Source organism: Penicillium verrucosum (genome assembly GCF_028828655.1).
Source record: "Penicillium verrucosum strain IBT 35672 chromosome Unknown utg000001l_segment0_segment0, whole genome shotgun sequence".
NCBI lineage: Eukaryota > Fungi > Ascomycota > Eurotiomycetes > Eurotiales > Aspergillaceae > Penicillium > Penicillium verrucosum.
In genome coordinates, this window is record NW_026643210.1 from 2,063,802 (window position 1) to 2,075,552 (window position 11,751).

At 47.4% G+C, this 11,751-nt stretch overlaps 4 protein-coding genes across 4 annotated transcripts; 2 read left to right on the forward strand and 2 right to left on the reverse strand.

Annotated features, from left to right (window-relative positions):
• Nucleotides 1-2,029: 2,029 nt before the first annotated feature.
• On the reverse strand, nt 2,030-4,306 carry N7516_000746 (putative GTPase NOG1; the record flags this gene model as incomplete). The annotated part of the gene is made up of 5 exons (XM_057213468.1): nt 2,030-2,071; nt 2,140-3,827; nt 3,885-3,986; nt 4,098-4,206; nt 4,286-4,306. 5 exons carry the CDS (start codon nt 4,304-4,306, stop codon nt 2,030-2,032), a joined length of 1,962 nt encoding a protein of 653 aa, XP_057075351.1.
• Nucleotides 4,307-4,898: 592 nt separating this feature from the next.
• Nucleotides 4,899-6,137, reverse strand: N7516_000747 (polyamine acetyltransferase; the record flags this gene model as incomplete). Its single annotated transcript, XM_057213469.1, has 4 exons — nt 4,899-4,934; nt 4,984-5,436; nt 5,563-5,979; nt 6,081-6,137. 4 exons carry the CDS (start codon nt 6,135-6,137, stop codon nt 4,899-4,901), a joined length of 963 nt encoding a protein of 320 aa, XP_057075352.1.
• A 1,368-nt stretch (nt 6,138-7,505) lies between these two features.
• On the forward strand, nt 7,506-9,766 carry arg2 (acetyl-CoA:L-glutamate N-acetyltransferase; the record flags this gene model as incomplete). Its single annotated transcript, XM_057213470.1, has 3 exons — nt 7,506-7,559; nt 7,618-7,764; nt 7,829-9,766. The coding sequence occupies 3 exons, from the start codon at nt 7,506-7,508 to the stop codon at nt 9,764-9,766; spliced, it is 2,139 nt and encodes a 712-aa protein (XP_057075353.1).
• Nucleotides 9,767-10,616: 850 nt separating this feature from the next.
• On the forward strand, nt 10,617-11,345 carry N7516_000749 (uncharacterized protein; the record flags this gene model as incomplete). Its single annotated transcript, XM_057213471.1, has 1 exon — nt 10,617-11,345. The coding sequence occupies one exon, from the start codon at nt 10,617-10,619 to the stop codon at nt 11,343-11,345; it is 729 nt and encodes a 242-aa protein (XP_057075354.1).
• Nucleotides 11,346-11,751: the final 406 nt, after the last annotated feature.

Consider the following 11,751-nt stretch of genomic DNA (forward strand, 5'->3'; position numbering starts at 1 on the left):
GACACTCTAAACCTCCCCTGGTTAGCCTCTGACTGGGAAATAACATCCCGTCCATTTTACCTTGGCATCAACCTGTGTGTGAGCTGATTTCTTTTTTTCTTTCATGCAACGCTAGATTAGACTGATTTACTCGGGTCAACCCGGCAGACTTTGTGTATATGGTATAGTTAGTGATATTATACGTAGGACAATGTAACATTCTTTACTCTTTAATGTCTGCATAACAAAATAAGTTGGATCAAATAAGTTTGATCCTTAATACTATTTGATTTAAGAACACAAGGCCAAGACCACAATTTAGAGGTCCTATTATAATAATAACAGACCTTCACACTTTCTCCATATTGGGAGGATTTTAATGAGAATAATAAACAACTTTAGGTAAAACCAACACTACTGGTCCAGAACAACATATTCTATACTCCGTATACAACCATCTAATCTATCTTCCAATGCCAACGTGGTCCTACAAACACCTAACCAGTTATATGACGTTTACATTATGTACTCTGTTAACTATAGTAGTTAGTTAGTTATAGTTATTGTATGTTACATGAGTACTTATGTACAGCATGCCACCTCGCACATAGACAACCCCGCCCCATGAAACGCAATTACCCATTGCACAGACGACAATGCTTGTCTCCAATCCAGCAGTTTGTCAGGAAAGGTCCAGTGAAGAAAATCGCATTTAGCTCTTGTTAATATATAACTATCTGATATTGTCATTATTTTGTATCCCGGTGTTCGGTTAGTATCCGACATATGGAGACAGACTGTATATTCCACCTCGGCCTCCTGATGTCTAGAATAGGCATTATTACTATGGAATACGGAGTACGGAGTAATATTTACCCCATTCCACCCACCATGGTTTGGTGGGGTGTAGCCTGCCATGCCAGCTCGGACGAGAAGGGGCGACAATGCATGCACACCACTAGTACGGAGTAATAAGTATGGTGTTATATCAAAGACATACATATAATCAATTAAATATAGACAAAGGTATGAGTGCTTACTAGTAGTTGAGTAATACTAATTGTTGGTATTGGTGCTACTTGGAAAAAAAAGCAAGTAAAGGCGTTTGCATTAGCGGCCCTTCTCGTCCGAGCTGGCATGGCAGGGTACTTATCTACGAGGTACGGCCCGAGTCATGCTTACATTTTGTTGTGCGAGATAATAGATCTAGTCAGTCGAACTATCCTATCGTCTATACCTTGAATGTCCTACATCCATCCATACATCCATAATCCTAACTCCTTGATAAGCACGTTTAAAGTATAACTAGTTCATCTGTGCCACCTCAGGTCACTTTGGATATCCACGTATCTTCCTTTCTATCATGTAGATATGTCGGGATTAATTGATTATCCTTTCGTCAAGTTGTGCTACATACATCAATACCACGCTACTCCTAACAAGTGATCAAACCCATAAAATAATCATATTATTGGTGCAACATTGCTATTAACTATTACCCCCCCGGTCTGCATTCCATTGTTGCGTTCCATCCAAACATCTTCGGACTAATGCACCTGTGGAGATAATCGCCTGCTCTACGTAACCAGATACCGGTGAGGCCATCAAAAGGATTCACCGGTCTCTATCCGCTAGACAATGGGGTTTCAGGTTACAACCTGGGGTATACGAGAAAGGCTTAATAATGAAGACCCTGAAAAAGACCTAAATTCTCCTTAAGTGTCGTACCAGATAAAACCAAAAATCATCATCTGTATTGGCGTTATATGCAAGATCATCAAGTCAAGAACTTTTCTGTCCTATTGACCAGGAGAACAAACTCCCACAAATCATTACTGTGTCAAATAAACATAGAAATCATCCACAGTAAACAGTCGTGGAAACCAAAAAATGCGCGTCAAATGAACATTTGGACGAGGAAACTCGGAGGGGGAAAAAATATGAAACATCAAACGCCCAACACCATTTTGCACCCGGTATCGAAACCAATGGACAGTGATTAAGAATGGGTCTCGTTTCAGCCGCATCAGCATCAGCATCAGCGGGGCTTCTAACGACGATCTGTCTTGCCCATACCACGCTTTCCGGAGAACTGAAGAGGAACAAAAAGTTAGCAAATAATACTGACAAAAAAAAAAAGACAATGTAGGAAAAACATACCAAGTGCTTCGCGAGAGAGACGGTTGTGTGACGATCAGCCTCACCAGCACGAGCCATGCGGTTCATCTTCTTCTGGCCCAGCTTAGCCATACGCTCAGCCTTATCACGGTTACTAAAGGTGGTGACACCGTCGTGACGACGATCAGTTGCCGGTGTGCTGCGGGCACGGCTCTTAGCGCGAGCAAGGGCCTTGTGTGGGTTGTCGTCGACGTCCATAGCATCGGGATCGGCAGTAGGCTCACGGATAGTAGTGCGGCCGCGAGGTTGGTTGGCGGCGCGGGCACGAGTACCAGCGGCACCATTGTCGTAGCCAGCGGAGTCCAAACCCCTGGTCATCTCGGACAGCTTCTTGGACTTGGCGCTGCGGGGGATGGCGGCACGGTTCTTGAGCGACTTGCGCATCTTGGCTTCGTTGCGCATCAGCACGCGCTTCTCGCGGATGAGATCGGCCTTCAAGCGGTTGTCGGCGTCTTCGACATCCTCCACGCTCTCGTCGGACTCGTAATAGCCATCTGCCTCGAGCTTCTCTTCTTCCTCCTCGAGGGTAGCGAGCTTGGTCTCGATATCCGGATCCACAAAGTCGTAGATGTTCTTGCCCTTCCACACTTCGGGGATCTTGTCGTGGTTCCACTCCTCGTTGGCAAGGGTGTAGTCGCGCTGCATGTCGAAGTTGTAGACACCGGCACCGCCATTCTCCTCTTCGATGTCGCGCTCCAGTCTCCGGCGGTTGGGGTCGTTCTTGTCGTACTTCTTGAGATCCTTGACGGCCTCGGGAATGAAGGTCTCGCGCAGACCGCCCATAGGCTGGGCCACGTGAATACGGGACAAAACGTCGCCGATACGGCTGCCGGGGGTGGCAGCGCTGGAACCGGACTTGAGCTTCTGGGAGACTCGCTCAGCGAGGAGCTTGTCGCAGGCGGCGTTCTTTACGGCGGTCACACCTTCGGTGGTGGTGCAGGAAGCCTGCAGCAACTCGACATCCTCTGCTTTGAGGATCTCCTGTAGTTGCTCCTGGTACTCAGGCTCCAGGTCCTCAGGACGGCGGACATCAATCTTGTTAACAACAAGGAACACAATCTTGTTGGCGAACAAGGGCTTGATGCTGTGGAAAAGCTTGATCTGATCGCCGACGGAGTATCCACACTGCTCGGAAAGATCCATGAAGTAGAGGATAGCGGACCGCAAGTGAGCAACAGCGGTGATCGATTGCATTTCAATCGTGTTCATCTCCTCCAGAGGGTGGTCCAGAATTCCGGGGGTATCAATAGCCTGGAAACGGAGGTATTTGTAATCGAAGTGACCGACGAACAAACTTTTAGTGGTGAAAGCGTAGGGCTGAACATCGACGTCTGCGCGGGTGATATTGCGCAGGAAGCTGGACTTTCCGACGTTGGGGTATCCACAGATCAGGAGAGTACGAGTGTTGGGGTCGATCGAGGGCAGACGACCCAAGTGCTGGCGGACCTGCTCCAGGTAGACGAGGGGGTCCTTCAGGCGGCGAGTGATGGTTGCCATGCGACCGAGGGCAGCGCGCTTGAGCTGCTTGCACTGGAACAGAGACTGCGCATACTTGATAAGACGGACGTAATCGCGAGAAACGGTTTCAATCAGGTGCTTGGCGGTCGAGACTTGACCAAGGGCGATACGGAAGTGGTCGGCATCGTAAAGAGTGTTCATCAAATCCTTGTCTAGTGGATATTAGACCCCACCCGAGCAGCCATAATCGCCATAGAAGTAAAACTTACGGAAAGGATGAATATCCTGGAGGCGAGGGAATCCATCAAGGATGTGCTGGAACTTCTCACCGAAAGTCTCCTGTGTATATTTGACCTTTCTGGTGTAGAATCCTGATGGGTAAAAAAAAAATTTGATCAGCGATTGTGCTTTATCGATAACCGCAATAACTTTTTTCTTCCATTTTGCCGCCTGTCGGATCAAATACAAGGATTGGATCATACCTCTGATACGGCTGATCTTGAAACCAGCACGGATCTGTGTGGGAAGCTGTCTCTGAGTGCGACTCAGGACAATATCCAGGAATTCCTGGTGTGTCGGCACAGGCGCAATCTACCAAGCGGTGAAAAACACATTAGCAATCTCCTCAGTCAAATCTGGCACCAAAGCGCAGTGGCTAAAATTAACTCACATCCTTCCACGTCGTCTTCATGATGGGCACAAGTCAGGAGTCAAAGAAGTAATGACTCTTGAAGTAATGCCGTGAGTGAATGGGTGTTGATAGAGTGGGTTTTTCTCCACGAAAAAATCGTTGGCAGTCCTTTTTTTCTGCCGGGCGGAGGGCAAATGCGGGGACCAGGATTGGACGAACCGTGATATAGGCGAGTCACGTGATATAATACAGACCAAAAAAGATCGAATACTCCATGAAGCCTTGAAAATCTGTATGGCATAGTTGTATATTGACATCTATCTGCTGCCATAATCCAACATCATGCTCATATACATTGCATTGTCGTCAACTATGGTACACAGCCCTTTATAACCGATTCAGGAAGCCCAAGCCGTTTCTGCCCAGATTTGTAAAAGTAATCCCGCCACCCAAAGAAACTCCATTGCTTTCCTCTTAACAGCCCGTCTAGGATAAACCCTTAAGATGAGACAAAAACATGGATGTGCGTAATTAGAAAGACCCATATCAAACCCGTCAGTGGTTTAACATGCTCCCAGCCGAAAAGATGCAAATTGAAAAAGAAAAAAATGAAAAAGAAGGAAGAAGGAAGAAGGAAGAAGGGAGAAGACTCTTACTCCTCAAGAGGCTCGGGACCAAACTCCAGGATCTAGTTGGTGTCAGCATATATTTTCTGATAGTCAAAAAAGAGAACATACCATATCAACCCAGCCACCACCACCGAATTGGCACTTGCTAGGGCCACGGGACTCGAAGCCAAATGACTCATAAAAGGGGATCAAGTGATCATGTACAATAATCGCAATGCGCTCAGCAATCTGGGCCTCTCTAATGCGGTGGATATATGACTTCATCAACGTGCTTCCGACCTGCTTGCCCTGGTGCGCTGGGTCCACAGCAAGCGAATGAATGGCAATAGTGCTGCCACCTTCTTCGTGACCAACGGACTGTCCATCTTCAACAGACCAACGCTCGTTTTTCCAGTTGGCCGGAAGTCGCATCGACCGGTCTGTCACAAGGGGCTCTGAAGTGCGAGTAGCAATGATGTGTCCAACGAGCGTGGGGCGGGGTTTGATTTCTCCTTCTGCGAGCAAAGGAAGAGTGAAGAGGCCCAGACTGAGCTCAGGGCATCTGGTGAGACGGTAAATGAACTATCAAAATGTTAGTATTAGTGCCGAAATCGCGTCCGATTTGTATCAAGTCTACGTAATTCAAATATTGAATTGGTACTTTATTTCGGTGCAATTGGATCTTTGCAAGTTTGAGGGTGGCCATACCTTATCGTGAGAGCAACGCTCCTGCTCGGGGAAGGCTTCCTCTACTTTCACGCAATCTTCCACATTAGATGCGGAGAGCAATTGGACGAAAGGATGCAGCTCATCCAGCTTTGTGCGGTTGTGGGAGGGTGGGCGGCGGAACCAGTATGGGAAATCGTTTGCATCGTCATCCTGATCAGCCGCAGTATAGTCCTCATCCACCTCGTCCTCGTCCTCGTCCTCGTCATCATCAATCGGAAACCCATTGGCTAGTTGAATGCCAGCACGACTCATGATACGAGACAGGTCGCTGTTGTGGGGGTTCCCGAGAGACAAGTCATCCGCATTGGACAGCGGCCTCAGCCCGTTGTCCTGGCCAGACATGGAATCAGAGAGGTATTCACTCCGATCGGACATAGTGAGCGATTGAGAAATTGACTGGGATATCGAAAGTCAGAACGGCTGGGATCGAAATTTCGGAAGGTGAGACCAGGCTAAGGTGCCACGATCAACTGGAGTGCAGGGGGGGGAGGAAGTACCCGGCTTGGTGGCGTAGACGAGGGATGTGAATCTAGAACGGTGGGGATTAATCTCATGCACGTAATTGGGACCAAATATAGAGTCGAACAGAGCCAATTTTAACAGTAAATTGACATCTTTTCTTCCCAGTAAAATTCAAGGAAATCCAAAGTGCTGCCAATTAATCGGGAGGGAAATGTTGGCAATTCATAAGAATCTGCGACGCTGTGTGCAAGGAGGGGTGTTGGGACCTTGCATTGGATTGAAGGGGAGAGCAGACTTACTTGAGATTTAATATTTGACAATATTTGACAGTATTTTGATAACTCCAGACCTCCTGGGAGAAGTGTTTCTGAGTATTCTTCCTGCAGGGCGTGGAGAAGGAACTTTGGAACTTTTTGCAGTGGCGGGGGAGTTCAGCCGATAAAGTACAGGAACTTATCAGTACTATTTCTGGCCCGGGTTCACCCTACATTACGATGTCTCCCATTGTACCGTTACATTTCGCCCCAAAGCGGTCTACATTTTTATTAGGGCTTTTAGGACTTGCCTATGTACCAATATGGAGGTAGAGTAGAACTGAAAAGTGGTTTTATTTTGTTTTGTGTTTGATAAGACTGGAATCGATATGAGTTCAACAATATCACAAGCTAACTAGATATATATAACTAGTTAACTAGTTAGTTAACTATACCTAACTATGTACTCCGTACGTAGTAGCAATATCGCCCTCTGGGGCGGCTACATTACTATAATACGAATTAGTATAGCCTCGTAAGTTCTAATAAATAGTCTCTAATTCATTGCAAGAGATATTTAAGTATATATTCAGAAAATAACTAAGCATTCTTGTCACGAAAGTGATTTTGACATGTTGACTTTTGTTTTTATTACAATGTACCCTATAAAAGAAATACTTCGAGTACGTTTCCTTCTTTTTGGATCTCTTGCTATCTGATCTTATTCTTGAAGCAATCTAAATCCAAGAAGGGTTTCAGCCATTTCTGATCACATGTAGTTGATTGTATAACTAACTAGTTATCTAACGATGAAAGTAGCTGCACGCAGGTATATAGTGGGTTTCCTAAAATCCCGACTCTAGCTGCATTTAACATACAAGGTGTACTTACAGAAGAGATAACTATTGCCTAGTTAACTATATATGTACATACATACATAAGTAGCAGCCCTGGAGTGGACATGTTAAATGCCTCTCTTATCAATCTTGGGTATCCACAGGCGGTGAGTTTATAACCGAGGATGCGTCATATTATTTTCTTTTTTTTTTGGTTTAATTTTGACTCATTGTTCTCAATTGTTCTCATTCCTCCTATATTGTCATGTTCTTTGTTAGTTCATGGTGAGATTGCTTCTTTGAGGCTCTTGCATTGGTGCGCCAACTGCCAACTGCTGGAGTAATTGATCCCACATATACTCACTCAACCATGAGCTCCCGAACATTCAACTGGTCTCGAACGGCCAAATCCTCATTGGTCAAGGTAACCAAACCCGATATACACCCGCCAATGCTGAGCATTTATTGACTAGACTTTGAAGCAACATCTCGTTCGTCCCAGTGATCCCATTGCGGCGCGCCCGGCACAGGCGCAGAATGCCCGAGCCCAGCAAGTTGCCGAGTTCTCGGGCAGCCGCGAAAGCCAAGATCGTCTCGGCCACCGTGCAAAAGAGAAATTGCTGGATCGGGTAGGTAGCAGGTCACTTTCTTTTTTTTTTGAGTGTCATGCTAACGGTTGCGTGTTCGGCTTAGGAATTCTTTCTCAGCCTCCTGAACTCCGCATCGACTAAGCGTGAAGCTAAGTCGTACCTAGCTCGGCTCAAGGCTAGCCCCGCCAAACCAAACCAAGAATCTACCGAGTCCCCAAAGGAGTCCATATCAGCATCTCTGCCCTCTGGGGTCAATTTGGGGTCATTCTATGGTGCTTCCAGGGCGGTGTACGACAGTCCTGTCTTCCGGCAAGATACAACTCCCACTCCGAGCGCGCAGGATATACCCGAAAGGTTGCACTTGGCCCTGATCAAAATCACCACTCCGCAATTACTCGACGATGTCGTGATTAATGGAGTGGCCAAGACACTGTCGCAGCTCGTCCGCCTGGGCATGGCATGCTGCGTGGTTGTCGATCCTGGAAAGGTGGACAGCCCTGCCGGGCGACAAACAGCCATTGAGCAGGCGAATCGGATATCGGCGGCGGTCGATGGGCTGCCAGACTCGAAATCCTTCCGACTAGACTCGGCGTTATCCATATCAGAGCGGGCGTCAGGTCCACCCACGGTGCTATCGCGAAAAGTGCTCCTGAGCGCCCTTCGGGATGGTCATGTGGTACTCGTTCCCCCAATCGCCTATATGGAGGAAAATCCTCGAGCTGTCACAGTTTCGGCTAACGATGCCGCCCTTGCCCTAACAAAAGAATTTGCAGGATTGTCATTAAATCCAGACCCGGACGAAGACCCAGCAGTGACGGTCAGGAGAATCCGTACGTTACAGAGGGAGGTCTCACTGGACCGTGTCATTGTTCTCGATCCACTGGGGGGTATCCCGGCATTCAAGGGCCCTCAGTCATCGCACGTTTTTATCAACATGGAGCAAGAGTTTGATCAAATTAAAGACGAGCTTTCCCAGGCACGAACCTCTGTTTCTGGAAACAATAATTCTTCAAAACAAGCCCTAAGCAATAACCAAATCTTGGAAACAAATCCGATGTCAAAGTTTGTCAATCGTGAGATTGTCTCGCCTGAGGAACCTACCACGTCCGGTCAATCACCGGACGCCGAGATGATGGAGGATGTGCTAGATGGTCATTTGCAGAATCTCCGATTAGCCCAACAAGCATTGGCCATGCTACCATCAGCCTCCTCAGGCATTATCACCTCCCCACAAGAAGTTTCCTACTCAGCCCATTCACCGCCACAGGCTGCCTCAGACCTGTCAGCGGTCGGAACCCGTCGACAGCGCAACCCGTTGATCCACCACCTTCTCACCGACAAGCCTCTCCTATCATCCTCTCTACCTCCAGGCCGACGGGGTTCTTCCAATGGCGGATTCACCGCATTCAGCCCGATCACCTCCCACACGACCTTTGTCAAACGCGGAATGCCGCTTACGATTCTCCCCAACCCCTATACAAAACCCTGGGTAGCCCAGACCCAACCACGACTGGGACTGAACGACCCTAGCATCGACCTTCCCCGCCTAGTCACCTTAATTGAAGACTCTTTTGACCGCAAACTCGACGTCCAAAACTACCTCGACCGAGTGAACAGTCGTATCGCCGGTGTCATCGTTGCCGGCGAGTATGAAGGCGGCGCAATCCTCACCTGGGAAACGCCGCCGGGCGTCCCAGACGACGGAAGCGAAGCCAGTGCTGCCCGCATGGTGCCCTATCTTGATAAATTTGCCGTGCTCAAGCGCAGCCAAGGCGCCGGCGGTGTCGCAGATATTGTGTTCAATGCGATGGTGCGCACATGTTTCCCCAATGGAGTCTGCTGGCGTAGTCGCATTGACAACCCGGTTAATAAATGGTACTTTGAGCGGTCCTCGGGTACCTGGAAGCTGGCTGATAGTAATTGGGCGATGTTCTGGACGACGCCTGGGCTGGTGGAGGACACTCAGCGCTTCCAGGACTATGAGGCTGTTTGTCGGTCTATTCAGCCTAGTTGGGCTGATAAGAAAAGTGTCATTGACTGACACATGTATATTGAAAGGAACATTGGTATCGAGTAACATCAACGGTTTTCCCCGTTGTCTAGGAATACGCATATACCCTCTAAACCTAGGCGATATCCAGCTCATCCTGAATATCGTGAGCAATGATTGTTTTACATACAAGGGAAGTGGTCGATATGCCTTTAATATCAAATTCGATTTTGGGGACATAACATTTGAGCATGCCAAAGTATATTTTGGGTTATTTTTTAGGGCGATTCGTAGAGATATTCAACTTGTACTACCGCAGACCAGAATTCGGTTGATGATGCATGGAAATACCTAGGTAGGAAACTGCGCTAGATTTTGTAGATTTTGTAGATTATGATGGGTATTAAGCCTGTGTTACAGCAGGCCATGATGAATTCGGTTGAGAACGCATGAAAATATTGAGAATATTGAGCCTGTGCCATAGTAGATCTTGGTGAATGTAAAACCCTGCACAAACCTTCCTGTTCGATCAGAAGTGATGGAATCGTTTAGAACATCACAGTTCCCACCTCTCACCGAGAAGGAACATAGACATAATCCTAACTTAACTGTATGCAAGATCAAATTCGGTGGGATCTGCCCTCAATTTGATAGTTCGTCATTGTCATCGCAGTCTGCCCCCTGCCGTGAAACATGGTTTTCCATGCACATCACTATATTCGTGGGATGATATTTGTATGGGCAATCTTTTGTTCATCATGCGGACGGCTGGCAAACTGGACTCGTGAAGTATATAAATCACACAGGATCATCACGAAGCATTTTTCGTCAAGCAGTCGTTCAGCTGTTAATCTGCCCCTTCCGTCCTTTTATCTTTATTTGTCCATATCATTTCACCACCATGGGATTCAGGTCCTATCCCCAGCGTCTAGCAAATGTCCTTACCACCAGACGGTGGGAATACTTTGCAGTTAGCTGTGGTAGCCTCTGCATCGCGTTTTTCGTCATCGCATTCGCGGTATCGGGAAATATCCCACCCACCGCACCATGGTGGGATGCTAAGCGAGTCCACGCTCATTACTGGGCCCATGTGAAGGGTAGCCAAGCCAGTAGTGTATTTCTCATGGTCGCCGGGGCTATTTATGTCGTCTATTCAGCAGCTCTCACACGGCAGATTCGTAAAATCCCCGAAATCGATCCCATCCTTGGCGACCTTCAACTTGCGAGTGCAGCAGCAGGTTTCAGCGCCTTTATGCTAGGCGCCATTGCTATGGGCCTATTGACATTCCGCGATTATGGCCCGGAGTTGACACAGCTCTTGAATGATATTTTCTGGATGGCCACATTTTTAACGTGGCCAATCTTCTTGGTGCAGATGTGGACGGTTGCGTGGGCCAGTCTCGGCGATAAGAGCTCCAACCCTGTACTTCCTAGAAGCATGGGTGTGATCAACTTTGTCGCCCCCATTGTCTTTGCTTTGAGCAGCGGAATCCACATACATCACACGGGTCCTATGGCATGGAATAGCGGCCTTGTGTTTTGGCCTAGCATGATAGCTTTTGGAGTGCAAGTCAATATTGACACCTGGTATATGTGGAGGAATCTAGAAGATAGGCGTCATCTTCCCTAGGGACCAACGTGTTGCCGGCGTCACCTGATTTAAAACATTGTCAGGGCAGCTCCAATCTCCTAACTCGCCAAAGCAGATTGGATACTACGATGACTGGCAACTAGCATGGGCGTTGCAGTTCAATTATTACGGTCAAGAAAGTGGGGAGAAATTGTTTTGTTCAGATTGTAGGGAAGAAGCATAGAAAATATCGGGATATGGAATGTATTGAGTGGTGAGATGTTGACGAAGAGAGGTAGTAAGGGAATATTTCGTTATTACTATCGTGGATTATATGAACCACCAGTATCCATTCGTAAAAAACAGACATTCGTTGTAAAACCTTGCAAAACGTTGTGGATTCTTCATCTTCCAATTATATATCCTCTGTTTATGCCGAGCCTCAACAATTTCACTCCGCCGCACC